Source organism: Stegastes partitus, unplaced genomic scaffold, assembly GCF_000690725.1.
Source record: "Stegastes partitus isolate 25-593 unplaced genomic scaffold, Stegastes_partitus-1.0.2 Scaffold369, whole genome shotgun sequence".
NCBI lineage: Eukaryota > Metazoa > Chordata > Actinopteri > Pomacentridae > Stegastes > Stegastes partitus.
In genome coordinates, this window is record NW_007578100.1 from 302,307 (window position 1) to 328,479 (window position 26,173).

Here is a 26,173-nt window from a genome sequence, read left to right on the forward strand (position 1 = left end):
CGCCTCAGATGCTTGTTTGGGAACATGAAAGCCGGCCTGCGGTACGTACGCAGCATGGTAGCTACCTGAATATTTTAAGCTCACGTCTGTAGCACATGAAGCCATGCCAGTGATTTTTTTTTTTTTCTTTTCCCACTGGCTTGGCTGAAAACTGGGAAATTACCTCAGAATATCCTTTTGCATATGAGAAATTTCACAAAAATGGAGGCACTCCCTTTAAATCCAAACCATTAATACAGATTTTTTTCTTTCTTTCTCCCCCTCTTCTCATTAAGAGGGTTACTCAAAGACGAGCTATCTCTCAAGATTCTCGAGAGCTTCTGCGAAAACCGGTTTGCGGAGATGTGTCAGTTGTGTCAGCGCTAAAAGCCTCTTAAGTGGTTTTGAGATGCAGGTCTTTTCCATCAGCAGCTGATCCTCTTCTCACAGCTGCTGGAGCGAACCCCGAGTACAGACCTGAAGGTAGCAACACGCCGGGATTTGTAAGGCAGGCGGGTTCCCTCCAGCCTGCAGAGGGATTGCGGTGAACATAGATGTTTGGGGTTTTTTTTTTTGTAAAGAACAAAAAGAAATGAATGCAAAAATTGGATTCTGCGTGTCCTTGAGCAAAGAGCATTGTGACAGTAAAAAAAAAATATACTTGCAACACCAAGAAGTGGATTAAAAAAGGCTTAAACGCAGCACAGAGAAGAACACAAGGTTGTACGGAGAACAAACTGGGTCAGAAACTATGACTGTGTGCAGAAACGTAACCGCAGGGAGGAAGGCGTGGAAGTTACTCATCACAGAGACGGAACAAAAACACACAGAGAAATGCAGATAGTGGAAATAAACACACACCTCACCAACAACAACAAATAAAAAAAAAGTGCATATCTCCCCGTGTGACAATATTTTTACCAAAAAATAAAAAATAAAGAAAAACCCCCAACAAGAAGAAACCCAACCAACAAGCCGGTAAAAGAAGAAGAAAACTTAAAAAAAAAAAAAAAAATCCTATTTTCTTTCTCCATTTATTTTTTCACAGATCCATTTTTCTCCAATTAAAACCTTTAATGTCCACAAACATGAGATTTATTTTATTTATTGCTAATTTAATGCTCATTTATTTGACGCCATGTGGTGCGAGAGGCTGTTGTTTCAGAAGTATGTGTGATTTATATTTATTTTTTTTGTCCAAATGTTCCTCTTTGTTTTTTCTAACTTGTAATGTTTCTTATGATCTGAGTCTCTCACTGCAACAGTTTCACAGATGGAACACAAGAAAAGAGGGGAATGTGATTTTTAAAAAAATGTCTATTTACACCCAGAATTAAAATCAAGTGAGGAGCAGTGTTTATTAGATGCTTGAATTGGATTCCAATTGGAAAAATCTTACAAAGTAAACTTAAATTTCAGTCCTTTGCGGGCGCATTTCTCCTCTTTAGCTTAAACATATCGAGATTTATAGTTGAATACTGGGTGTAAATATCGCAGTTTTGTCCCAAACTGGTTGATTTCTTCTCACTGGCCACTTTTATAGATCCAAAGGTGGAGATTTAAAGTAGAAAAATTAATGGTTTGGACAAATTAAAGCAGAAGAGAAGAGTTGAGACTGAAAAATTGTGATGTTCTCTGCAAAAAACAAAAATATCAAGGAGGGATTTGGTTACAGAAGAAAAGAAACCGAGAGATGAAGAGGAGCAGGGATGATGATGATGATGGGAGATTGTCTTTGTTAGCTTGTGTGTTCATTATGGGATGCCTTCCATCCCGCCGTCGGGATGGAAACAGCTGTTCCCCTCTGTTACCGCGGAAACAAGAGAAATGTTGGACATTAAAAAAAAAAAAAAAAAAAAAAAGACTTATTCCTACAAGGCTGTGTGCGAGTGTTTTTGTGTTTATTCCGACTGCGAGGCAGAAAGAGGTTCCTCCCGTTTCATATTCATGAGAACAGACATTTTCAGGTGTGAGAGAGCGAGCGGAGGAGAGATCCTGACAGAGAGACACGTTTCCTCTGGAAGCTTCTCGCCGACTTGTTTTGACTCTCACAGCGCTCTGTCACACTCAGAGGCATTAGAGATGTTCAGAGATGTTCAGCTGCCACCTTGATGCAGTCGGCTCGAGGCAGACGCACCCGGCCGAGACGCAGCATCACCAGTCGTTGCATAAACCATGGCTGTTCTTCAGCTGCAGAGGCTGAATCAAAAACCGCTCCCGTTAAGGTTTTTAATACTTTGTCGCAGGTGCACGAGACATTCTTAAACCCATTAAACAAAAATGAAATATTTGCAAGTAAGATGGAAGATCAGTCGGATGTCTGTGTGTCAAGTACAAAGCCAGAGGTCATAAGGTGGTTAGCTTAGCTTAGCATAAAGACTGAAAGCAGATGGAAACAGCTAGCATGGTTCTCTACAAAGTTCAAACGTACACCCACCAACACCTCCAATCCGGCGAGTCCTTTTCTAAATGCTGAATTATTCATTTATTCTCCACGTGTCTGAACTCTGCTGGATGTTTATTATTTCCTTATTGCTTGGACGATGGTCAAAAATGACTAATATTTGAGTCAGTTCATTAAAAATCAATCTGCCTCCCACTTGACGCCCTCAGAATCAGCAGATATTTTATGTATAAAAACTTAAATATATTTATTAAAGCCGTGCAAAATTTTACAGTCCTACCATGAATATGTTTTGAGTTCCAGACCCTTTTATTACATGGAGTTGGCTGGAAATTCACATTTTAGTCATTTGCATCATATTTTCCAGCATTTTGAGCCCTCATACATTCAGCAGTAAAGGAAAGTTTCAGTGCTAAAAAACATATTTGAGTTCTGTTAAAAACTAGAAAATCAGTTTTACATCCTCTCCAGGTGTCACAGTCTGGAGCCAAAGTCTGACTTTTGTTCAACATGATTTTATCCAGAACCAAGTTGGATAAATATCATTAAAATCATTATGACATAGAACCATAGAAAGCCTGGATGTGTTTTCTGTGTTTAGTTCATTCTTTAAAAAGATTTTGAATAAACTTTGGAAGAAAATGTCACCATGTGGGATAGGTGGTCCATTGAAAAAAGTTGTAGCGAATGAAAGGTCTTATTTTTAGATTCGTTTTGATGCCAGGCCCAACTTCTAGCCACGAATGGTCCTGTTTCAAAGCAATTTTATAATGTAGTTGTATTTTAGCATTTGTAAATGTAGCTTATGGCTGTGAAACAGAGAAACAACATTGGTGTTTACAGACGTGCATGTTGTACACATGTATAGTGCTGACTGACTCAGCATTATTTTGGTTTTTCTTACTCATGTTTGAGCTAATAGAAGTTGCCAAATTGTATTTGAAAATAGCCCCGAAAAAAAAAAAATAGACGTATCTTTTGTGAGATCTCACAAAACTATCTCGGGATGTCGCAATAACTTTTGCAAGATCTCACACAACTATAGGTATATATATATATATATATTTCTCAATACTGCCAAAAGACCCAGAAGTATATACCTATAGTTTTGCAAGATCTCACAAATGTTATTGCAAGATCCTGAGAAAGTTCTGCTTTGTTTCTTTCTCCATGTCCCTTCCCAGGCTACGTATTAAAATATGGCTATATTAGATTTTTTTTTTTTCAGAAGAAATCCTGGCTAGAAGTTGAGCCTCACAATGTAGATAAAAAATAAGACCTTTCATCTGCTATATCTTGCTTTGAATGACTTCTTATCCCACATGTTCTTTCTGGTGAATTATCAGAAAACCAATATTCTACATGATTTTAATGCTAAATTTTGGCTACAGAAGAAATTGTGCTGAACAAAATCAAGATTTTGGTCTTAGCTTGTGACCTCGGAGTCGGTGTAAAATGGATTTAGTTTTGTTAAATGTTTAACACAACTCAAATTAGTTTCCAGTACTGAAAATGTCCTGTCTATCTCATGTATTAACAAAGCTATGAGGGCTCAAAAATACATGTGAATTAAAAAGCACAAACTCGCAACCCACACCTGAGTACTTTGACAACCTGTAACTCTGAAAATACTTATAGTTTGAAGGTAAAGTTTTACATTAAATATTCTTAAGTTATTGTACATAAAAATCAATTTCCTGCGATGGGTTCAGGTGGGGCCGTTTTTCAGATTTGTTTGATTTAAATGGGACTATTTTGCTTCCAGTTCTTTAGCTGTTTAACTTTATTTCAGACCCGTGCAAGCCTTGATTCATGCAACCTTCACAGGATTCACGAACCCTGTGCTCCTGCATGGAAGCATCTGCAGTTCATTTAATATAAACGTCTGCAGATACAGATGCACAAAGCTACAACATACAGTGAGCGTTGGGCCAACAGCGTACCTGCATCTCCATGATCACAGTTTGGAAACATGGCAACAACAGCTTTGTGCTCAGTGACGTCCACACATACTGTCGATTTAATGACTCGTGTGGAAGGATATGATTGATTTGCGCAGAACCCTGACCTCAATCCCACCTGTAGGTTTTATCATCCAATATCAGGCCCGGATCACAAAGCTCTTGTGGCCGTATTTCAAACAGAGAACAGCACATTAAAGCCCAGGATTTGTGAAGGAGATGCTCAGCGATCACTGTAACGTTGAGCTGTGTGTGTTCATGTACATGTGGTGCATCTTTTCCCACGCATTTAATCTGGATTTTCATTTTCAGCAAACTTCAATTTTGAACCAAGATGCGCATTTATGTACAGGTGAGCTGCATCATCTCGTTATAGCTCCATGTTCTTGTTGGGAAACTGGAGTCCTGACGGCTCCAAATCAACACACTGAGTCGTCTCTTCAGTCAAAGCAAAGTTTTACTCGCAGCAAGGAGCCAACATGTACAGCACAGAGTCTGGACAAGTGACAAACTAAAAGCAGGAAGCGTTGGTTCTTATATACAGAAAACAGAAAACAACCTCCCGCAAATGTGTGTGTGTAGGTGTTATGGTGTTCTGACGACCCACTGAGGACGTCTTGTCCTTATCTCTAAGGTGAAACAGAGGCGATGGACACTTACAGCATTCTCGTACTTGTCACAAAGATCACAGGATCATAACACAGAATTATTCCAACAGAAACCTCGGTCTCGATGTGACTTTGACGTCCAACCTGTGGGAAGAGCTTTGGCCGTGAGCGCACCTTGAAAGCTCACCAGAAAAGCCACCCGGAGGAAAAGCCTGAAAACCCAAGTGCAAAGAGATAATTGAGATGTGGGGACTTTGCAGAAGGTGTATGGTTTTTGAAGATTTTAGTCATGAATTGTCCTTTTTTCTTTAAACCATGGAGATCTCATACTCCAGCTGTTGTTCCAGATGAGTTGGAAATGGTTTGGAGAATGACATTTTAGCGAGTTTTGGATTTAAAGCCGAGTTTGATTATGAGCTGTTGAAATGTTTGACAAACCGCAAACCGACGCACCTCCTAAATTGACTAACCAAATGTTAAATCCATCTATTACACCATTTTTTTCATGAAACATAGTTTATTTGTAAAGACATACTGTTATGATTAACTTTTTAAATGATTTGAGCTCAAGGACTGGAATTAAAACTGTCAAGATCCCAATTTGATCGAAGCCTGATCCACGGAGTCCACAACACACAGGACCCAAAGGATCTACGTCCTGGTGCCAGAACCACAGGACTCCTCCAGAGGTGTCACGTCCCGACAGGTCGGTGCTTTTCTGACCTACACAATAGTAGGCAAGTGGTTTTAATGTTGTGGCTCATGAGTGCACTACAGAAGAGTCTGTCCATGTATAAACCTGTAGTGATTATATGTGATCTCAGTGCCTTCGCTAAAATAACAATTTCCTAAAATAAGTTCCTAAAAAAAACAAAAAAACATGATTCTGGCGTTATTTTTAATATCAAAGCCACGTGGTGTGAAACTCAAACAGAACATTTTGATCTCAACTCAACAAGCTGTGCAAACAAAGTATTTCTATTTTACAACATTCCCATGTCTATAGAAAGGTCTCCTGTAAAACTAGTAGGGCTGGTCCCAATAGCCATGTCTGTTCTCCGGATATCCCGAATAGTTGGGAGGTGGTGGCGGGTGACAATTCGTCCCAGCACAGCGAACAAACAGTCGGCTATTCGGGTCCAGCCCTAAAAATCAGGACCAATAATTCTCTCTTAAGGCCAACTGTGAGAAAGTTCACTTAGACAGAAAAGCTCTCGGTCACACTGCAGAGGGATTGGTTGGTACTTCAGTACTTCTGAGCACTCTGCTATCTAACTTCTGCATCTCCCCACTGCATTCTGCCTCAACAGAACCCAACAGGTCTGGTTCACTCGATAGGAAAAGTCAACAGCGATGTATAAATGTATAAAAATAGTAACAGTTCCATGGTACTTAGACAAAACAATACAAGAACATTAAAAGTCCAAATGAAGCCGATCAACCCGTCGGATCCGACGTCTTGTCCTCCTCCTCGCTGCTGCTGCTGGAGGAGGAGCGCGGCACCTCCTCGCCCATCCTCTTTAGCTTGGCCTTGTAGTAAGCCTTCTTCATCCTGAAGGCCTTCTCCTTCTGCTGGGCCGCCCTCCTCTTCTCCCTCACCAGCTCCTGCTCCCAGGCCAGCACCTTCATCCTGTTCTCCCACTCCAGGATCTTCATCTGCTGCTGCTGCTCCAGAGCCTCCGACCTCTGCTGGTGCTCCAGCCTCGACAGGTCCGCCGGGTCGTGCTGAGCCGAGCGGTGGCCGGCGTCCTCCGTCGAGTCGGACGGGTGGAGGCGCTGGCCGATGAGTCTGGAGGTTCCTGAGGGGGGGAGAAGGATCGGTGAGGTGAGTCCAGGTGATGGTTTACAGATGGGTGACAAAATCAAGGAATACCAACCAAGTCGAGCTGCTGCAGTGAGTCGGCACTTCAGTGTTTTTAACTGAGGAATGTTTTGTCTTTGCTTCAAATCACTGGAACAAATGCTTTCGTCTGTATCAGTGTGTAACATCATGACCTTTTTTAACCCCTGTCGTTGGTCTGCTACAGTCGGTCCAACTCTTTTAGTGTAAAAGTTTCCAAAGAACTAAAACTTCAAAAGTCAGGGAGTACTTCAAAAAATCTAAGATCAAAATGTGTATTGTGCAGATTTGAACGATGTAGGAGCACCTTGACAGAAAACACAGTTTCTAGTCAGTGAGGAGACACTTTGTTAACTTCTGTCCTGTTCTCTGTGCTCACATATGCTGGGATTCCCAAAAAAAGCTGTTCTCATTGACATTTTTCTTCTGTTGTCAGACATTTGAAAGAGGATGAAATAGTGACTGAAACATTAGGACGATAGTGCCTACTGTGTGTTAACCAGTAGTCACTTCTAACCGCTGTTCTGCTCTGATAAAATGCTGATTTTATAACTGCTGCCTCATCCGACAAAATGAGCTGCTCTAAGCTTGTAAAATATCCACTGCATCCTTGGTACACTTCAACATACAGAAAGAAGTTTTTCACCTTGTTCAGGGCTTTAATAGAAGGTTTGATTTATTCTGGAGTTGCACAACTAACTTAAATAATAAGCACTCTTTGTTATTTATTCTTATCATGTTTGAGTTTCCAGTTAAACTCCACAGTTCTGCATTTCAACATGTAGATCTTTCTTTACATTTATAGTTAGTTACATGAAGTGGTCATTCTACTTTTCTGTAGGAAAACTTAACTGTTTAGAGTTTTTATTAATTGGTAAAACAGTTTGAAAGTGTCCTCTTAAGGAGCTGGTGCACCCAAAGGCTCCAGAACAGCTCTGATTCTACACATCTCTTTCAAAAGATGTGGAGCTTTGTTGGTAAAAAACCAAACCAAGAGCTCTGTGAGGTCTTACTTAGACGCAGCAAGTATGCTAAGTATGCTAATACGGTCAAAGTGAATATGGTAGCATGTTGATGTTTAGCATTACCACGTTCACCATCTGAACTTAGTCATGCAAACACACTAAACCAGGGATCTCCAACTCCGGTCCTCGTGAGCTGCTGTCCTGCAGGTTTTAGACGTTACTGCAACACACCTGACTCACATTAATGGATCATCAACAGACTTGTGTAGAACTTGACAACAAGCTGCTGGAGATCCCTGGTTTAGTGTGTTCACATGATCAAACTCAGCATTTAGCAAAAACGTGAAGACCAGCTGAGGTTGGTAAGAATTTTGTTTTTTTCAAGTACGTTAAAATTTTGACTTGATGATAGCACAAGATAAAAATTTAAACAAACACTAAATTCATCTGGAGGGGAGTGAGAGTCCCTGTACTGAATGTCAGAGAAATCCAGCCAATACTTATGAAGACATTTTGATTTAAGCACAAATGTGAACCTCACAGCAGCACCAGGAGTCTCAGGATCATCAAATTAAACAGGATTTATCCTCCTGGGGTCATGAAAACTTAGATAAGACATCACGGCAATCCATCCAGACCAATAATGTGACACTGTCATTCCTACGGCTGAGTAAAGAAAAAGACTGCAGAGATTAATTCTTTTAAACTGACCCGGACATTTATGTAGTGCTGCTTTGGACCGAACCAAAGACTCTCTGCACATACTGTAGTAGGCAGATACTTCAATCAGCAAATCACTGGTATTCTGGAGACTAAATTTAAGTGGATTAATCAGCTGTGTATGGTATGTCACTGATGCTGTTACTGAGTATCCTACATCAGATTCAGCTTCCTGTCACTTCATTTTGCTTGTAAAACTTGTGAAAACTGCAGGAAAAAGTACTTAAAGACCATCAATTTGCAAAAATACAGATTCACTTTAACTGTAGACACTCCATCCTCCTCATCCTCAGTGATAGTAACCTAACCAATGCTCTTGTTCAGCTAAAGATAATTGTTTTTTTTTTTAATTAAGAACATTCACTCAGGTTAATCCTGGAATGTTCTTGTAAACAAACCAGTATTTGCCGACAGAAAGTTCACCCCTCCAGGGTTTCTAGGCAACAAATACTGGAGCAGCTTGCGGAGCTTCATCTGCGATACCTGGCGCTGTGAAAAAGGCAGTAGGAAATGTCACGTCCTGCAGCTCGGCATTGTGGGAGGTGGAGTTTGTGGTGGAGCTGTGGTGCAGATCTGACCAGTCGCTGCTGGGCACTCTGTCCGAGGTGTCACGCTGAAGACAGATGGCCACTTGGTCCTTGATGTCCTCCGTCTAAGAAGGAGGTGGGACATTTGCCATTTCAAGCAACGCTTTGTGTAGTTCTCCGGTTTAATAATTTTTGCCAAATTAGAAAAGAAATGCAAAACAAAACTTGGAGGTGTTTACCGGATTCATGCTGCCGTTCATCTGCCCATCAGAATTTATCAACATCAGTTTGCCTGCTGATAAAAAAAAGAGATGACAAGGAGACAGACAGGGAGGGACTGCAGGTGAATGTAAGTCAGGAAAATTAGCAAAGAGCGCCTCCCTCTGGTGGCAGCAGAGACAACATCACATTCACACAGACGCTAAAGCACTTTGCACCATCATGACTGTACATATTTACAATATGGATGCTGTCAAATGGGAACTGGTGGTATCATTGACTGCAACATATTCAACACTAATAAAAAAAAATGCAAATAAGAGCATGTGAGGCACACTGGGAGATTCTCAAAAGTTCCACAAAGTTTCAGTAAAGCAGTTTCCAGTAGAGTTTATAAATGCAACATAGAGTCGAATTTACAGGAAGTGCACTTTAACATTAAATCCAGAGATTATTCTGTTAGCTTACAGGTTGATTTAGTTATCTGTTGGGCTGTTGAAGACACTAAACACGACTTCCTGCAGCTAAAGGATAACATGGACAGTGGACAGTATTTAAAATTTGAATATTTGTGTTTCAGATCTCAGGATGGAAAGTATGCAGTCTGCTAAATGGGAAAAAGTACTTTAAACCCCAGAAAGAAAATCCTGCACTGTGTTTTTGTCACTAGTTCTGATCTTACTGTAGAGGGTTCAGGAGAAAGGAGAGCTCTCCTCTTTACAGTTACTTTTGTAAATAGACATCAAACCATACTTAAACATGTTTAGAAATGGAAACAATATAGTAAGCTGCAGCAAAATATATATTTATGTTTAACTATGCATAATTAAATATACATAGTTGTGTATTTATGTATTTATTAAGGAGATCTACATTTGGAAAACTTAAACACTGTGTTTAGTTTTACTCTGAAACACTTTAGCAGCTCTTTAGCCTGTTGTTTCAGTGAATTCCTTTATTGTGTTGGAGTGAAGAAATCTCAGAATCTGAACCAGGGAAAGTAAATATAAACCTATCTGCTTGACTGGATACTACTAGTTTTTATATAATTTAGAGCAGTGGTTCTCAAACTGGGGGTCGGGACCCCCAAGATAACTTCAGGGGGTCATCAGATCATTGCAAAAAAAAAAAATGAAGCCTACATTTCTCAAATAAATGCATATTAGGGCTGTCAAAATTAAAAGTGTTTACTTCTTCTGACTCCTTTTTCAAACTTGTTAATATTATTATCATATCGCGATATTACTATTCTTTTTGCAGCTCTTTTTAAATTCTTTTCTTTTGTTCTTTTTTCCTTTCATTTGTTCGAAATAATTCAATTCATTCATTCATTCAAAAGAAAATTAATGTGTTAATGTAAAGAGATTCATCTGTAGAATTAACACATGAATTATTAACACATTAATCCATGAACAACAAAGTTATTACTCATGATATATTAAGAATTCAAACTGGGGGGTCACACACATATGTTATCGTGGGGGTTGTGGCTCTAAAAGTTTGAGAACCACTGATTTAGACGACAAGAAGAAATTTTAAATGTGACTTTTTAATAATCAGGCACCTTGGCCTGAATTTAGAGTTAGACCAATACAGGTCATTTTAAGGTTTTTCTATATTTTACCGGAAAGAAAACAACACAAAGCAAAGTTGTCTCCACATATGTCTGTTACTGGATTAGTTCATAGACGCATTACATATTGAATTCTAATGTATTAAGGGATTATTAATGATTTTTTTTACATGGAATTACAAGGTTATTGGCAAAAAAATGAACACAAACCACATTACAGTGTTTGAACAAAACAAACAACCTGTAATCAGTGGTTGGTGTGAATTTTAAAGGGTTATTACCCCTTAAAACCACCGATACTACACATAAACCTAATTATTGTACTTAAATATACTATAGCAATGCAGTAAAAATCATTGTAGCATCTTGTTAAACACATTCTTTGAATAATTTTTATATTTTAAGTAGTATTTTAAGTATATTTTAAGTGTTTTTATTTTGCATTTTCAACAAGATATTCAGAGTTATAGAGAAAACACATTATAAAGATGAGAAGAGGACAGCAGGCTCCACATGCTGCTCCCTGCTGTTGTTCTGTGTTGTTATTTATTGTTTACAAGTTGTAATAATGCAACCTATCGATACTAAACCACACACAGTGTTCAGGAGGGAGAATCTGTTGAACGCACACATGAGGTGAAAGCAGCAGCTGGCTGATGACCTGAGACAGATGTTTTCACACTCACACGTCCAGACAGATGTTGTAGCCACACACACACACACCAGAGCAGCTAAACAAACCGCAACAACGAACCAAAACCACTTCTCAATAATCTCCGGTGTGCTCTTTTCATTCTTGACATTTACAAATTCCAACTAACCGACCTTCCACTAGCTTGCGGACCGCCGCTTTGTGGCCAGCTCCCCCTGCGTGGCTGGTGAGGGCTGCCTCGCCCATCGTCTGAAGTTTGATGGATTTACAACAGGCCCGGCAGCGGGCGAAGTGAATGTCCTGGCCGTCCTTAACCAGCCATTCCTTGTAGATGTCCTTTGCGAGCCAGGAGTCCTGGAATTTGCATTTCCCAGGCATAGTTAGCTGTAAAGTTAGCTGGACCGCTACCTAACGGCCAACCTCTTACCTTCGACAGACTGCTGATGCGTTCAAGGCTCCCCCAAAAATCCGGTAAAGAATCGGGCAAGTGCGCATGTTCGTTTGAATCACTCCGTGTAATATAATGTTATTTTTGGCAATAAACCAAAAAAGGGCCCAAAAACAACCTTTGGAAAATGAAAAAATCAAAAGAACTTTTAAAGAAGAAATTAAAAAAATGCCCAAAAAAAGAAAAAAAGAAACCCCAACGGCTCCGCCCACGGAACAAAAAAAATAAAGCAATTCCGGGAACAAATAAAGCTAAAAAAAAAAGTCCAAAAAAAAAAAAAAAAACATAAAGCAAAAAATTTAAACCAAAACGCCCGGGAACGAAGCAAAAAACTGCAGTTTTACAGAAAACGCATAAAGGCAGCACAACTCAACCACTGTCTGTCACATGTGTTGTTTTAACCAATCAAAGCACAACAGTCTTGTCAAGCTAACCAATCAGCGACCACGAAGCCGATGGTGTAACCTGATTGGTTGAAACGTGGAGGGCGATACGGAAGACAAACACATGGCTACCAGGATGCTGCTCTGAAGTGCAGATGAATTCATTGAGATTTGAAGCACGGTTCAGGAGGAATTCACGCTCTGTGCAAGTAAGCATGTAGCGACATTTTTATTTACCCAGAAAAATTACTTGTCATTTTTGTTTCACGTACTTTTTACTGAAAAAACACTAAATGTGCGCTGGTTGTTAGCATGTTTTGCTAACCGAATGCTAACAGTCAGTCTACTCAACTGTCGACTTTGTGAATATTTCAATTTTCGAAACGCCAGCTGACCACATCGCCCGTTTGCCAACTTCTCTGGCTCTACCATATTTGACAAGTGTGAGGAATAAGTTGTAATTTTATATCTTTCAGGTTCATAATGTGTCTTCAGTGAAAGTTGTTAGTCATCAAGAGATGGAGACAGTCGCCCTGGTTGCTCCAGTCACTGGTTTGGAGTTTTTACAGGACGAGTTTCTACTGACAGGTAAGCAGCACTGTTTACAATCAGCATACACGTGATTATCTAGTGATGTGCTGATTTGTGTCAGTGTTTTCCTATCCATGATGACTGATACAGATATACACTTGTATTTGTTTCACCACAAAAGAGTAAAAAAAAACAAAAAACAGTACAGAATATGTTAAGGTCTCATATGTTGAAAATGCATTTTGTTGCCTTTTGTGGTTGTTATATATTTAGAGGTGTAAAATGAAAGTTGATTGTATATGAAGAGGTTTACTTCTGCCATTCTTCAGCTGCCTCCACCAGGTTTACTTTCTTTTTTGAGTATCGAGCTAAAAGAGAGACAGTATAGGGTGTCATTGAAAAAGAAGAATTTGTCATTAAAAATTAAATTTGTCATTAAAAGCAATTTTCAAAGTTTTTCTTCATGTCTGTGCTTTTAAAGATTTTTTCTTTTTTTTGTCTTTTTTTTAAAATTTTATTTTATGTTTCAAAGTTCAGTTTTCAATGACAACTTTCTGTCTCTCTTTTCCCGTGGAGGGGAGGAATTTTTAGCTCCATAGTTGAGCTGCTTCTGCAAACTCAATAATGCCTCAGCCACAAGTAAAGTACAACTAATGTTCTGCTGTTGGTTGTAAGAGTGAACATACAAGTATTCATGCACTCCCATCATCTAAGGAACTAAAGATCTTGTGGATTCTTTTCAATATCTTTTTCTTTTTCTTTTGTAATAGTTAGTTTTAGCAGGCTGTGCACCTAATGTGTCCATTACCATTAGTTTAGATCGTAGGCCTGACCACAGGTCAGAGCTCTTTGGAAACTGTAAAACTGGTGGACATTTAGAGATGATGAAAACACTAGGATAGATATAAAACCAACAAACAAGGACTGAGTGGGTAACTTTCCTCTCTGAAACAGTAATAACAGCCTGCTCAGAACAGGACTAAAAGCGGGAGTTATACAGTAATGGTGAAATGAACCATCTTTGCAGTAATTAGAGCTGGAATATTAAAAGACACGTTCTGGATACATGTGAGACTTTCATTGATTTGATTAAAAGGGGAACAATATGGGATCTTTAAATGTGGTTTGCAACATTATGACCTATATGACATTCTGTTATCACTATTAACCTATACTGACTATATTTGTTCATTTGAACGTAGACTCAAAAACCTCTCTAAAAATCACACTACAAACACATATTAACTTTTTCCTTCCTGGCAGGTGAGGGTCCAGTCCTGTCAGTGTACAGCCTTCAGCCTCGTCCTAAAGTCTGCGCATCACTGCGTGTCCTCCAACACTACAGAATCCACGGAATAAGACCCAGAAGTCAACCAGCTCAGAGCTCTGCCACAGCGGTCCAGAGAGAGAAGAAACATGGTTCGTATCTGCAGATGTTCTGTTTTCATCTTCTTTAAAAATGAATGTTGTCTGTTGTGTTTAGGGAGTTTTTTTCTTTATTTATGTCAGGATGTATAAAAAATTAATTTGAATGAAACAAAATGGGCATGCAAGTCTTGAGCCTAGAATGCTGTAGATGATTTTGGTGTTGAGCCTCAGAAATGTTTGCATTATTTAATGGATCAATGAGGATAAAATCTAAATATTAAAGCTAAGTTTGGAGGTGTTTACATTAAATTCAGGTGGTAGGGATGTTATCTTCGGCTGTAGTGGCTATAAGTAACCGTCAGTCTCTGACAGCATCTTATTATATTTGCAGATTAGTTATTTGTGTTTCTTCACACTCTTAAATGCTTGTCCCCTGCAGAGCGCAGCTTCTATGACTTGGCAGTATTTGGAGGGAAGGCTGTGCGGCTGGTGAGGCTCCACGTGGCTCTTCAGGATGGAAATCATCCTCATTTGGAGATCCTTGGTCCCCTCATGGAGCTGCAGGACTGGGCCCTGGATGTCCGATGGCTCCCTGGAGACAAACAGCCGCTGCTCTGTGTGGCTGTAGCCCACAACAGTGCTCTTCTCCTGGACGTCGATACAGGAAATGCCTTGGCTCAGCGCTCCTGTCTGGAGGGGTGTCTGCTGTACTCTGCCCTCCTTCTGGTGCATGAATCCTGGACTGACACCATCTTAGTAGGAGGGACTGTTTTCAACCAGCTGGTTGTCTGGAAGCCGGGAGACAAAAGCAGTGATTCTGATCACAAAGCTCCAGTTGAGCGGCGCCTGTTGGGCCACACCGGGGTCATCTTCAGTATTTCTTACCTCCAGGAGAAAGGATATCTGGCTTCGGCCTCTGATGACCGCAGCGTTCGGATTTGGGGCGTTGGTGCTTTGGGCGGCCCCGGGGGGAAATGTGGGGACTTGAACCCGGCTTGTTTACGGGTCCTATATGGACACCAGGCCCGGGTGTTCTCAGTGCGTCTCTCTCCAGGGAAAGTGTTCAGTGCTGGCGAAGACGGGGCCTGTTTAGTCTGGGACTGGGCTGCAGATGGGAAGGTGGTTCGCACGTTGAAGGGACATCGAGCTGGAGGGGTTCGCGCACTGGCGGTCAGCGAGGGAGCAGGAAATGAAGAGAGGTGGGTGGCGACAGGGGGAGCAGATGGAGGGGTGAGGCTGTGGAAGGTGGAGGACAGTGAAGGGAAGCAGGATAGTATGGAGGAGGCAGCGACAGACAAGCTAACTGATCTGAAATTTCCCAGTCAAGGCCTGCCTAAAGCAGTTTGTATAGCAGTCGAAGAGGATGAAAACACAAGCTGGAGTCGGACTAAGTTTGTGGTCTGCACCGACAGAGGAATAGTTTGCCAGTACAGTGATGGGAAGTGGGAGACGGTGTGGCAGGGGACTCCGGAGTTCCAGTCCTACTGTGTGATGGAAACAGTAACTGTACGTGTGAAAAACTCAAGTGCCAGAGTTCACTTGTGTGCTGTGGGAAACCTCACCGGGTCCCTACAGGTGTTTCTGACTTCTCATCCTCAGTCTGGGGTTCTTCTTACATGTGGAGCAGGAAAGATCCACAGTCTGATTTGGCACAAGGGGAAAGAAAGTGTGCATTTGCTCGCATCGGGCGCTGAAGGACTTGTCTATCGCTGGTGTATAGACGTAAAACTTGATGAACACGACTCCTTAGCTCTCAGCGTAGATCCTCTTCCTCCTTTCCTCCTTCCTCCTTGTGCGAAGCGTTGGCTTACAGCTGCAGTGGGCCTCCAGTCCAGGTCACAGGAGGTGCTTTGGGTGTGCGGAGACAGGAGAGGATCCTTGCTTTTGTTTCAGGAAAAATCAGAGCCGAAGACGGGAGATGATGATGATGAGGAGATGAGTGAAGGTGAGCTCAGAGACGGGAAGCAAACTGGTGATAACGAAGAGGAAGCTGAGGAAAGTGGAAGCAGCGGAGGTGGGAAAGTGCAGGAACTAAAGCTGCAGCTGCTGAGCTGTTTGTTTGGAGTGCATGGAAAGCAGGGTGTCACCTCATTGTGTGAGTACCACGGACTGCTGTACAGCACCGGGAGGGACGGCTGTGTGAGGGTGTTCAGAGTGCATCAGACAACAGCAGAAAAACCCGATGAGAGTAAACTAAACTGTATTGGAAAGAGTGTAGAGAGCAAAGAAGGGCTTCAGCTGGAGGTTCTGAGAGTCCAGCGGGCCTGTAAGGGTATGGAGTGGCTGGAGAGGATTCTGTTTCTTCAACCTGAACTCCCAGCTGATGAGGAGGAGGAGGATGAGGTCAGAGAGGAAGAAAACAAGGGAAGGGAGGCCAGATTTGTCATCGTTGGCTTCCACGCGGTCCACTTTGTGGTTTGGGACCCGGTGCGACAGGAGAGGCTGCTAGTGGTGCCCTGTGGTGGGGGGCATCGCTCCTGGAGCCTCTGGCCGTCCCACACGGGGGTCTGGCCCGGATATGGAGCTTTGGTCTTCATCAAGCAGGGCTCTGTGCTGGTTTCACAACCCCCTGGAGAGGCGCTGGGCTGGGCCGGGAGGGCAGGAGGGACCGGAGGGTGGAGCCTGAGAGAGGGCGTCCACGGGAGGGGGATTGGATGTGTGTGCAGGCTGGGGAGGGTGGGGGAGTGTCCTGGAAATACAAGTGAAATTAAAGGAGATGAGGTGGAAATGAGAGAGGAAGTGCTGTGGGAGATAGCGGTGACGGGAGGAGAGGACACTAGCTTGAGCGTCCTGGCAATAAATCCCACTTCTGGCAGCGTCAAAGTTCTCTCCGTCATTACCGACCACATCTCGAGCGTTCGCACGGTGGCAGCAGTGACGCGTCCAGACGGAGGAGGTGGAAACCAGACAAACAGTCTCTCTGCGCTGCTGGTGTCCGCCGGAGGCCGAGCTCAGATCCAGTGTTACCGGCTGCTGGTGGCGTGGGACAAACAGAGACTGGCTCCTTCCTGTCAGGTGATCCAGGTGGCCAGTCACCGATTGGACGAACAGTGGGAGAGGAGGCGGAACCGACACAAGACGGTGAAAATGGACCCAGAAACAAGGTAAGTTCTGATATAATTGTTGAGTTATAAGTTAGTTGTTATGAAGCAGAGGTGAACGTATGTGAATAACCTGTAAATTAAGTATCATAGAAATATGGATTGTTGATGAGCTGATGTCTCCTCACGTCCATCTTCGCTCCAGCATCCTTCTTAATTAAAACAAAAAAATTTAAAAAGGGTTTTATGTGTGCATTAGTTTTTATGATTTTGACATGAAGACGTGTTGTGACAGTTCTAAAGACAATCAGCTTCACTATTAAAAAAGTGTTTTTTTCCTTTTTAAAGCCACAAAAATATCAACAAAATTACAAAAATCAACCCAGTAATTTAATGTCTAATGTAGTATTACATTAAAAACCTGTAGCTGTTAATAACTGTAAAAATATTTTAAATAAAATTTAATTTTGTTGACATAAAAATACACACATTTGCAAATTTATCATCACTTTACAAAAGTTTCCTCTTGATGTAACATTAAACTATTAAATACAAGTTTAATTCAAAATATCTAATTTTACTATGACATGCAATGAGTGACAATTGACAGTAAGTCTTGATTCAGTAATTTTACATTTATTTGTTGAGAGAAGTCTTATTTAGCTACAGATGTCTTCATAATAAAACTATGAAATTGGTCAGTTGTCAATGGTGTATGCTGGTATATCTATCTACCTACTTATGCATTCATGTTCTTTATTAAATATTAAAGAAAATAGTCTAACATGAGGATAAAAAAAATTAGATTTAATTCATGAGAATTTATGAGAGGCTATCGTCAATTATTTTACAGTTGTTTTTTTCTTTGTTTTTCGACTGAATGTTATTATTTTTCTTTAAATCTACCTCTGATGAGTGTTCACCGCTGCCTCTGTGTGTTTTTAGGTACATGTCTGTCGCCGTGGTGGATGAAAAGGCCGACTGTGTTCTTCTGGCTCTGTCCTGCAGTGACGGAGCTGTCAGGTTGGTGTCCGTCATCACTCATCTGAAAACAGCTTTTGAGAGCTGATTTAGTGTTTTTCATTTGCTTTAAAGCTCTCAGATGAATATTTTATTCAGTGATGATAATTGTTATGGAATGAAAACAACCTAAACGTGGTTCCAAATAACTACAAGCCTTTACGTTGTGTGACAATTAGACTTTTGCAAATTTAGAAAAAAACAGAGTGAGATCCTTCAGCCCGATTATATTCACATAAAACATACAGATATCATACATTTATTTTCTTAAAAAATAGGAGTGATGGGATGTCATGTGTCCCAGCACTGAGCTCGTTAATCGTAAATGTTCTATTGCTGTGCCATTTTATTTTATTGTGAGCTCTTTTAGTTGTGTTACCACTCTTTCTTATTCTGCTTCCTCTCCTCTGTTACTGTCTCTTCCAGATTGTTTTCAGTCAGTGAAGTGAAAAATAAAATCGATTTGCTGTGGGAGACGTTTTACCACCAGCGCTGTGTGCTCAGTGTCGCCACCTGCAGTCTGCAGGATGACAAAGGCAACAGGTGAGGCTTGTGACTTTATTTTATATAACCTGAACTTGGTCAATTTTGGCACTTTGTCAACTAGACCAATGGCTGTTTTTAGATTTTGGTCATTTTAAAGAACAATATTTTCGAAAAGAGTCGTGACCGAGTGGTAAATATTCGGACGTCAGATGTTTTTGTTGAAGTATGAGGAAAGCATTTCTTTGTGTTGGGTTTATATCAAACTGCGCCTCTCTCTCAGGTATAAGCTGCTGTTCAGCGCTGCGACGGACGGGAAAATTGCAGTGTGGCATTTGACTGAAGCTTCAGCCTCATCTGCGGACAGTTCGAGTGGCGCTGCAGCTCCACCAATCCCCTGCCTCGACATCCCCGCCCACCAGAGCGGCGTCAACTCATTGGCTGTTTGGGCGGAGGAGCCGGGACAACAAGAGGACGGTTGCCTGGTAACTGTTGCTAGCGGAGGGGATGATGGGCAGCTGACAGTGTCCACAATTAGGGTGCAGTACCCAGAGGAAGGGAGGACTGGAGGCAGCAGAGGGTTTTCTCACATTGCCGAGTCCCAAACACAGATTCAGGTCCTAAACCAGCTTCAGCTTCACCTCCACCACCAGTCCAGCATCCCGCTGGCCCACGCTGCCCCCCTGACCGCCCTGAAGCTCCTGAGCCCCGGCCTCGTGGTCTCCACATCCTCGGATCAGAGGGTTTGCCTGTGGAAGGTCTGCGGTGCCGGCATCAGCCACCGCGGGGCGCTGTTCTCCCACGTTGCGGACGCTGCAGGACTCGCAGTGTGGGAGGGAGGTGAAAAGGGGACGACGGGATTTGAGCAGGAGATTGCAATTTTGGGAGGAAAACAGAGGCAGGGAGGATTAGAGGAAACAGCTGGTAGAGAACCTGTTGAGGCCGATAACGCAGTTTGTAGGACCAGCGGCGACAAACAAGGCGAGACGACCGCTTATCCGGGAAATCAAACCCAGAACAACAGCGTAGGTGAGACAACAAGTGACGTAAACACTGAGGCAGGTTTGAAGGTTTCCTGTAGGAGCAGGAGCAGCAGAGCGGAGGTGGGATGTGTGCTGGTCTGCGGTCAGGGCTTCCAGCTGCTGCGAGTCCGAAACGTAGAGACGGATGAAGAGATGTGGGGAGAGAGCCGAGGCAAGAAGGAAGAAGTGAACCAGCGAGTTAAAGTGACTCCAAGAAAATAGTCGACACAAATGGAACCAAAAGCCTTTTTCACATTTTTAAATTATGTGTAAAATCATTTGTAAATTTTCTCGACTGCAGCTGGATCAGTTGATATTAATTCAGTTTTACTTTGGTAATTTTTTAAAATAAAGTTTATTTATTCTCCATCTTTCTTAAATTTTTTTTGTATTGCAGTTATGAAAGTTCTGAATAGAAGAGCTGCTGGATCTTTTTAGTGATCACACACAGATGCTCTTTGGATGCTTCAGCAGAGGTAAAAAAAAAAAAAAATAGTCTCAGCACCAAAAATTTTAAGTTTGTAAGTTTCCTACAAATACGGAAGAGGATTAGGACCACTGAAGAAAAAAATGATAAAATTCTGAGAAAAAAAAAGTCCGAATTCTGAGATGAAAGTCAGAATTCTCACTTTTTTTTTTTCAGAAATTGAAAAAAAAAATCGCCCGGGATTATTTTTTATTTTAATGTTCTGGAAAAAAAAGTCAGAATTCCGATTTTAATCTCAGTATTCTGACTTTTTTCTCAGAATTCTGACTTTTTTCAGAGATTAAAAAAAAAAATCTCCCAGAATTTTTTTTTTTTTTTTAATGTTCTGGAAAAAAGTCAGAATTCTGACTTTAATCTCAGAATTTTATTTTTTTTTTCTTCAGTGGCCCTAATCCTCTTCCGTATACAAACAACACTCACGGCACATTTTAAAGTTTAACGCCTTTATTTCAAATGGCAGTACGGAGTAAAACATGATAAAGGTGACAAAAGGAGATTTTGTCAGCAGTAATGTGCTGTAAGATAAACTTACTTAAAGCCTATTGGTTGAAAAAAGAAGGAAGTTATACATCATCGAATACAACAACATAACTTTTAATTTATTTTGCATGTTTTTTTTTCTGTTAATCATCAAAATGTTTGTTTCTGGCTCTTGTCAAAGCTGCTCAGCTCTTTAGGCTTTTTGATTTTTCCTGCTTTTACGACATCCACTTTGAGAACCGACTTTCCACTTGTTGCCTGATTTATTCCACCTCTCGACAGGCGCCACTGTAATAAGATAATTAATACTTCATCTGTCGGTGCTTTCAGGCCGATCGGCGTGGATTAGCTCGTCTATTTCTAGCGGCCCGAAAGAACCAAAGGAGTGCGAGCAGTAGCAACACGCTAAAAGCATTTAGCGCTCATGATGGTAAAACCTGAAGATGTCACGGCGGTTTTAAGAGAACATTAAAACCATCTCTGCTGTGTTTGTGCCATCTGTGGCCTCCATCGGGGGAGTAGCGGCACACAAACACGGAGATGGCTGAAACGACTGCGGTTATTTTTGTACTGTATGTTACGTCTCATCCAGCCAGGAAATGAGGCCCCACTTTGAGGAAGGCCTTGGGACTCCATTTTCACTAAAGAACCGAACCAAATACCGAAAGTCTGCCAAGTAGTTTGAAATTTGTGGTTTAAATCTCGCCTACAGTCGTCCTCAGATGTATTCATACCCTCCCGTTAAAGAAGGACGACAACAGCTGACCCTAAAAACAAGCAAACAAGCATGATGGAACCTGTAAACTAATATTTAGTTGAACCACCCTTTGAGCCAATCAAGTGTTTTATGTAACTCTCAGTCAGACTTCTGCCGGTTTTATTCATATATTTATTTATTTTTTAATTTTTCTTTTCAACCACAATTGAAAAGCAACATCTTATTTCACTAAATTATAATTTAGCAAATTTTTATTTATTATTACTTTTTTCAGTTTCTACTTATTTGAGTGACTATTGTGAATTTTGCCTTTTCTTTAATGGAGGGGGATGAATACCCTGTACCTCCTCCAGTTATCTCCTCCAGATGTGCCCTTAAACAAGGCATTTAAATCCAGATTGCTTCAAGGAAATCACGCTTTTTCCTCCAATAACAGCATCATCCTGATATGGTGGCAGATCTAAAGCTGGGAGAGGATGCATGATATTATACTTTAAAAAAACACCAACTTTCCATTTAGTAGCTGCTACAAACCCTGCAGCAGTTGGCATTGATGTTAGGTCGATGTGACCAGTTTTTGCAGAACCAAAGTATCCCAACAGATTGTCCTGGGACGCCCCTCTATACACAAAATAAAATAAAAAGTGCAGCCGGTCAAAGGTGAGTATTCATATTACCATTTATTCTCTAATTATACTGTGTCCATGTATTATGTATTCCCTGAATTAAGCGCTGGAGATGAATGTGATATAAAATGCTAATGCAGCCTAAGTGGCAGGTTGATTTTGGCCCGTGTGCACAACTATTTGCATATTTGCTGCGTGCGTGTTTGTCTGCGTAACATGCAAATGTGTCAGACGGAGTGTGGGACGGTTAGCAGAATGTTCACCTCGGCCACGTTAAATGTCACGTGCTGTAGGTTAGAACATGTCGGCGTGCGTTGATTCACCTGCCAGGAATTTAAATGTGGATGTCAGATAAACGGTGGGGTCAAATAGCAAGTTGTCTTATTGTAGGTCATCAGTTTGAAGGGTGAAGACTTGTTTGAAGGTTAGGTTTAGGTTAAGAAGTAATTTACTGGAATTTCATTGATTTTATTTTACTTATTTCTGTATTTTTGAAACGCAGTAAAATACCTACAAAAATACAAAAAATAAGCTGAATTTAAATGTTTAAATTTTTTTCACAAAAAACTCATGTTACTATTTTTTCCTTTATTAAACAGATGAAATTGTTAAATTAATTCTATAAATACAATTATAAATTTAGATACAATTAATGATGATAAACAAAAAGTTTCACTCAAAGAAAAAGTCAAATTGAAAAAAAATAGTACCTTAAAAACTTTGAAACAACATTTAATGCATCTACATCAAATAGCAGTTTTTTTTTCAATTTATTATATTTATTGATTTACTTCTTGTAATTTAATGAAAAAAAAATTCCAGTTTTTGAACAGAAAAATACAGTAAATACATTAGAGTGTATATTAAAAAAAAAAAAAAAAAAAAAAAACAACAACAGTAGCACAAAACAAAAAAAACCAGTACACCAATAATAGTAAAAAAACCACAAAAAAACAGCAAAAAAAAAACAAAAAAAAACAACTGGGCGGCTGACGCTTAGCATGAACAACAAAAAAAACAAATCATGGTGGCCCACCACCTGGAAGAACAACAAAAATAAAAAAAAAATGTAAAAAAAGATATAGAAAGAAAGAATTCACACAAACAAACAAATAAATCCACACAAACAAACAGAAAAAAAACCCACCCATCCACCACCTAACACAAAAGAAATCAAACAAAACTAATCTATATCGATGTCAGTCATACCGACTCAAACCAACCCAACCACAGTAAGACTGACAGAAACGAAAGCAAACAAAAAAAAAAAAAAAACGAAACCAAAAAAAAAAAAATTGTCTGTTTGCAAAAAAAAACTCCACATATAGATATATTTAAATTTTAGTTCTACAGTGTTGGCTTTGAAGAAGTCTCCAGGATGTAAGTAAAGGTAATGTCCTCTGACCTGATGCATTAATACCTGTTATCTTACCATGGATGGTCTAAAACGCTGTTACTACTGACACCAGCTGAGCTCTGCACATGTCGGCCGGTGAGCCTGTGTGTGCACAGAGGGCTGCGTGGAGGTCATCGCCCATGAAGGGGCCGACTGCAGGCACCCATGAATATTTTAATATTTTTGCCCCGTCTCGCATTGCTTTTTGTCAAGCGCCCATCTCACTGGCTGCCACTCACAATGAAAGGAGGGAGAGAAGGAGGAAGAGGGATCTGAAGATAAGGGGGGTGGATATTTCTTTTCTTTGTCCCCACTATTGTCGGTTACATAGAGAAGGAGGGAGGAGAGTGAAAGTTGTTGACAAGGTAGAGGGGAGGGAGGTGAGGAAGGGGGGAGACAGAAGAGAAGCTGCACTAAACGTCGCTGGTGGAATGATAGAACCAGGATGTGCATTTGTTCTAGATGTTAAGGAAAAAGGCTGTTTTTTTTTTTTCTTTTTCCCATCAGACAACACTTGTGAGAGGAAATAACTTCTGGAATCCAGCTTGAGAAAAATCACCACCATCTGCTGTGATGAAGTGACAGGAGGGAAATTGCTCCTGCACCTACGTGACATCCCATAAGCGTGTTTCTGTGAGAGACGTTTTGCTTTCCCCAGGAGGACGAGACATAAGAGCAAGAAGAAGTGACATTTTGCATCCATCAAACAGGTCGACACAGAGGTACGCTCCCTCGCTGCTCCCATCACGGCTCCACTTTATTACCCGTCTCTTACCTCCGCTGGAATATTGGATGTGTATAAACATGTACTGTAAAAAGAAATGAGCAATTTCATAGAAGTTTTCCTTTTTATTCTACAGATTCAGTCTCAAATGTAAAATAATTGAAAACCTGTGACTGTAAATAACCATAAAATGTCACTTTTTAATTAGAAAACTTTCAAAGTTTTGATGTTAAAAGACTGAAGTTGGCAAATTTATCAGAATTTCACAGATAGTTCCGTCTTATTTAATAGAAGAAAGAGTTGAATTCAGGTTTAATTCTGTACATATGTTGCTAAAGTTAGACGACATTAGTGATTAAGTAGTAGTTTGTTTTTTTTATATATTAATTTGTTAAATGAGAGCTATCTTGTAAAATTATTGGTTTGGAAATTTTGCAGATAATTTACTTGTTTTTCTTCATCCCACATCAAAAATCCCCCCTAAAATATTACATGATCTTATGTAAAATTCCAGCTAAAAAATCATTTTAATTATAGAAATGTGCTTGATTTTTATGAGACTGCTATCTGCTTTTATTGTCCCATATCTTTATTTTTTTTTTGATATTTGCTGGGATATTGCGGTTTCTTTTTTTGAAGACGATGGCCTTCGTTTTCAAAGGTTTTTCTTTTCTTATCTTTCCTCCTTCATCAGGATGTGAAGCACGAGGACACGGCACAGACCCGTTCTCATTTCCAGTTTCAACGATATGTTGCATTTAAAACCCAGATAAAATGGTTTAGAGCAAAATAAGAATAAAAACCTCTAACGTGCATCATGAGCTCCCACATGTTAGAATATCTGCGATTTAACCTCAACATAAAACAACAGAATGCACCGACAGTCTGAAGCTTCAACAAGGGTTGTGATGGATCCAGGAAGACGTGATTAAGATGAAACAAAACACATTTTTTAACATTAAAAACAGACAAACAGGGCCACCGCTTTAGCTCACCTGGTTGAGCTGGCGACCCATGTTACAGGGGTTTTAGTCTCTGATGCAGCGTCCATGGGTTCGAATCACACTCATGGCCCTTTGCTGCAACCCCGTCCCCCATTCAAGTCAAATCCAATTTAATTTATATAGTACTTTCATGCACTACAGCAACGCAAAGTGCATTCTCCTCCCCCACTTTCCTGTCTCTCTTTCAACCTATCCAATAAAGGCAAAAAGGCCAAAAAAAAAACCCTTAAAAAATGAATAAATAAATAAGAAGACTTAAGAGCAGCTTTATGAGACTGCAGGCATTGTTGCATGTAGCTGCATGCTAACATGTAGCTGCAAGCTAACATGTAGCTGCATGCTAACATGTAGCCGCATGCTAACATGTAGCCGTATGCTAACATGTAGCCGCATGCTAACATGTAGCCTCATGCTGACATGTAGCTGCATGCTAACATGTAGCCTCATGCTAACACGCTGATTCACATTATAGCAGGTCATGGACAGAATTTTAGCATTTGCTAAATAGAACTTAACCCACAAATGCTGATCAAATAAACCAGGTTTTGGACAAATGAAGTAAGTGCAGACCATTTGGTGATCTGATGGTGGAAGATAAAAAATGTTAAAATATTCAATAGAATAAAACTTTATTGTCCACCAAGATGGAAAATTGTCTTCGGCTGGAACCAGCACAGTAGATCATCATGACATACATGCAGACACACAGCAGTACATTGTATAGGTAGCCTACAATAGAACAATAAAAAAGAATGAGACAGTAAAATAGCAGTTCAGGTTCTATGTGGGTTGGTCACTTTGTTGAACTAAGAAGCCCAGTGGTGTTTGGGATGAAAGACTTCTTAGAGACACCTTTGACCAGAGGGGTTCTGAAGCACCTCCCAGACTTCAGAAGTTCAAACCTGTTAAAAAGAGGATGTCCGCCAAGATTCTCCTCGCTTTCATCCTCGTCCTTTCAGTCCATATCTGGGTCAGAGACTTTTGGGGTTTACCC

The 26,173-nt window shown here is 40.6% G+C and overlaps 2 protein-coding genes across 2 annotated transcripts; one reads left to right on the forward strand and one right to left on the reverse strand.

Annotated features, from left to right (window-relative positions):
• Window positions 1–5,831: 5,831 nt before the first annotated feature.
• On the reverse strand, window positions 5,832–11,865 carry fsbp (fibrinogen silencer binding protein). The gene is made up of 4 exons (XM_008284716.1): window positions 11,622–11,865; window positions 9,244–9,299; window positions 8,961–9,129; window positions 5,832–6,751 (listed from the first exon to the last, which is right to left on the reverse strand). The coding sequence occupies exons 1-4, from the start codon at window positions 11,824–11,826 to the stop codon at window positions 6,390–6,392; spliced, it is 792 nt and encodes a 263-aa protein (XP_008282938.1). The 5' UTR covers window positions 11,827–11,865; the 3' UTR covers window positions 5,832–6,389.
• A 553-nt stretch (window positions 11,866–12,418) lies between these two features.
• wdr6 (WD repeat domain 6) lies at window positions 12,419–20,111 on the forward strand. The gene is made up of 7 exons (XM_008284717.1): window positions 12,419–12,488; window positions 12,756–12,867; window positions 14,074–14,229; window positions 14,618–17,282; window positions 18,165–18,242; window positions 18,666–18,782; window positions 19,006–20,111. Exons 1-7 carry the CDS (start codon window positions 12,435–12,437, stop codon window positions 19,964–19,966), a joined length of 4,143 nt encoding a protein of 1,380 aa, XP_008282939.1. The 5' UTR covers window positions 12,419–12,434; the 3' UTR covers window positions 19,967–20,111.
• Window positions 20,112–26,173: the final 6,062 nt, after the last annotated feature.

Coding starts and splice junctions, on each gene's coding strand:
- wdr6 (XM_008284717.1), top strand. CDS start 12,435: ATGAATTCATTGAGATTTGAAGCACGGTTCAGGAGGAATTCACGCTCT. Junction 12,868..14,073: donor GGACGAGTTTCTACTGACAG/GTAAGCAGCACT, acceptor CCTTCCTGGCAG/GTGAGGGTCCAGTCCTGTCA. Junction 14,230..14,617: donor CCAGAGAGAGAAGAAACATG/GTTCGTATCTGC, acceptor TGTCCCCTGCAG/AGCGCAGCTTCTATGACTTG.
- fsbp (XM_008284716.1), bottom strand. CDS start 11,826: ATGCCTGGGAAATGCAAATTCCAGGACTCCTGGCTCGCAAAGGACATC. Junction 9,300..11,621: donor GGTCCGCAAGCTAGTGGAAG/GTCGGTTAGTTG, acceptor TTTTTTTATCAG/CAGGCAAACTGATGTTGATA. Junction 6,752..8,960: donor TGCCTTTTTCACAGCGCCAG/GTATCGCAGATG, acceptor TCCCCCCCTCAG/GAACCTCCAGACTCATCGGC.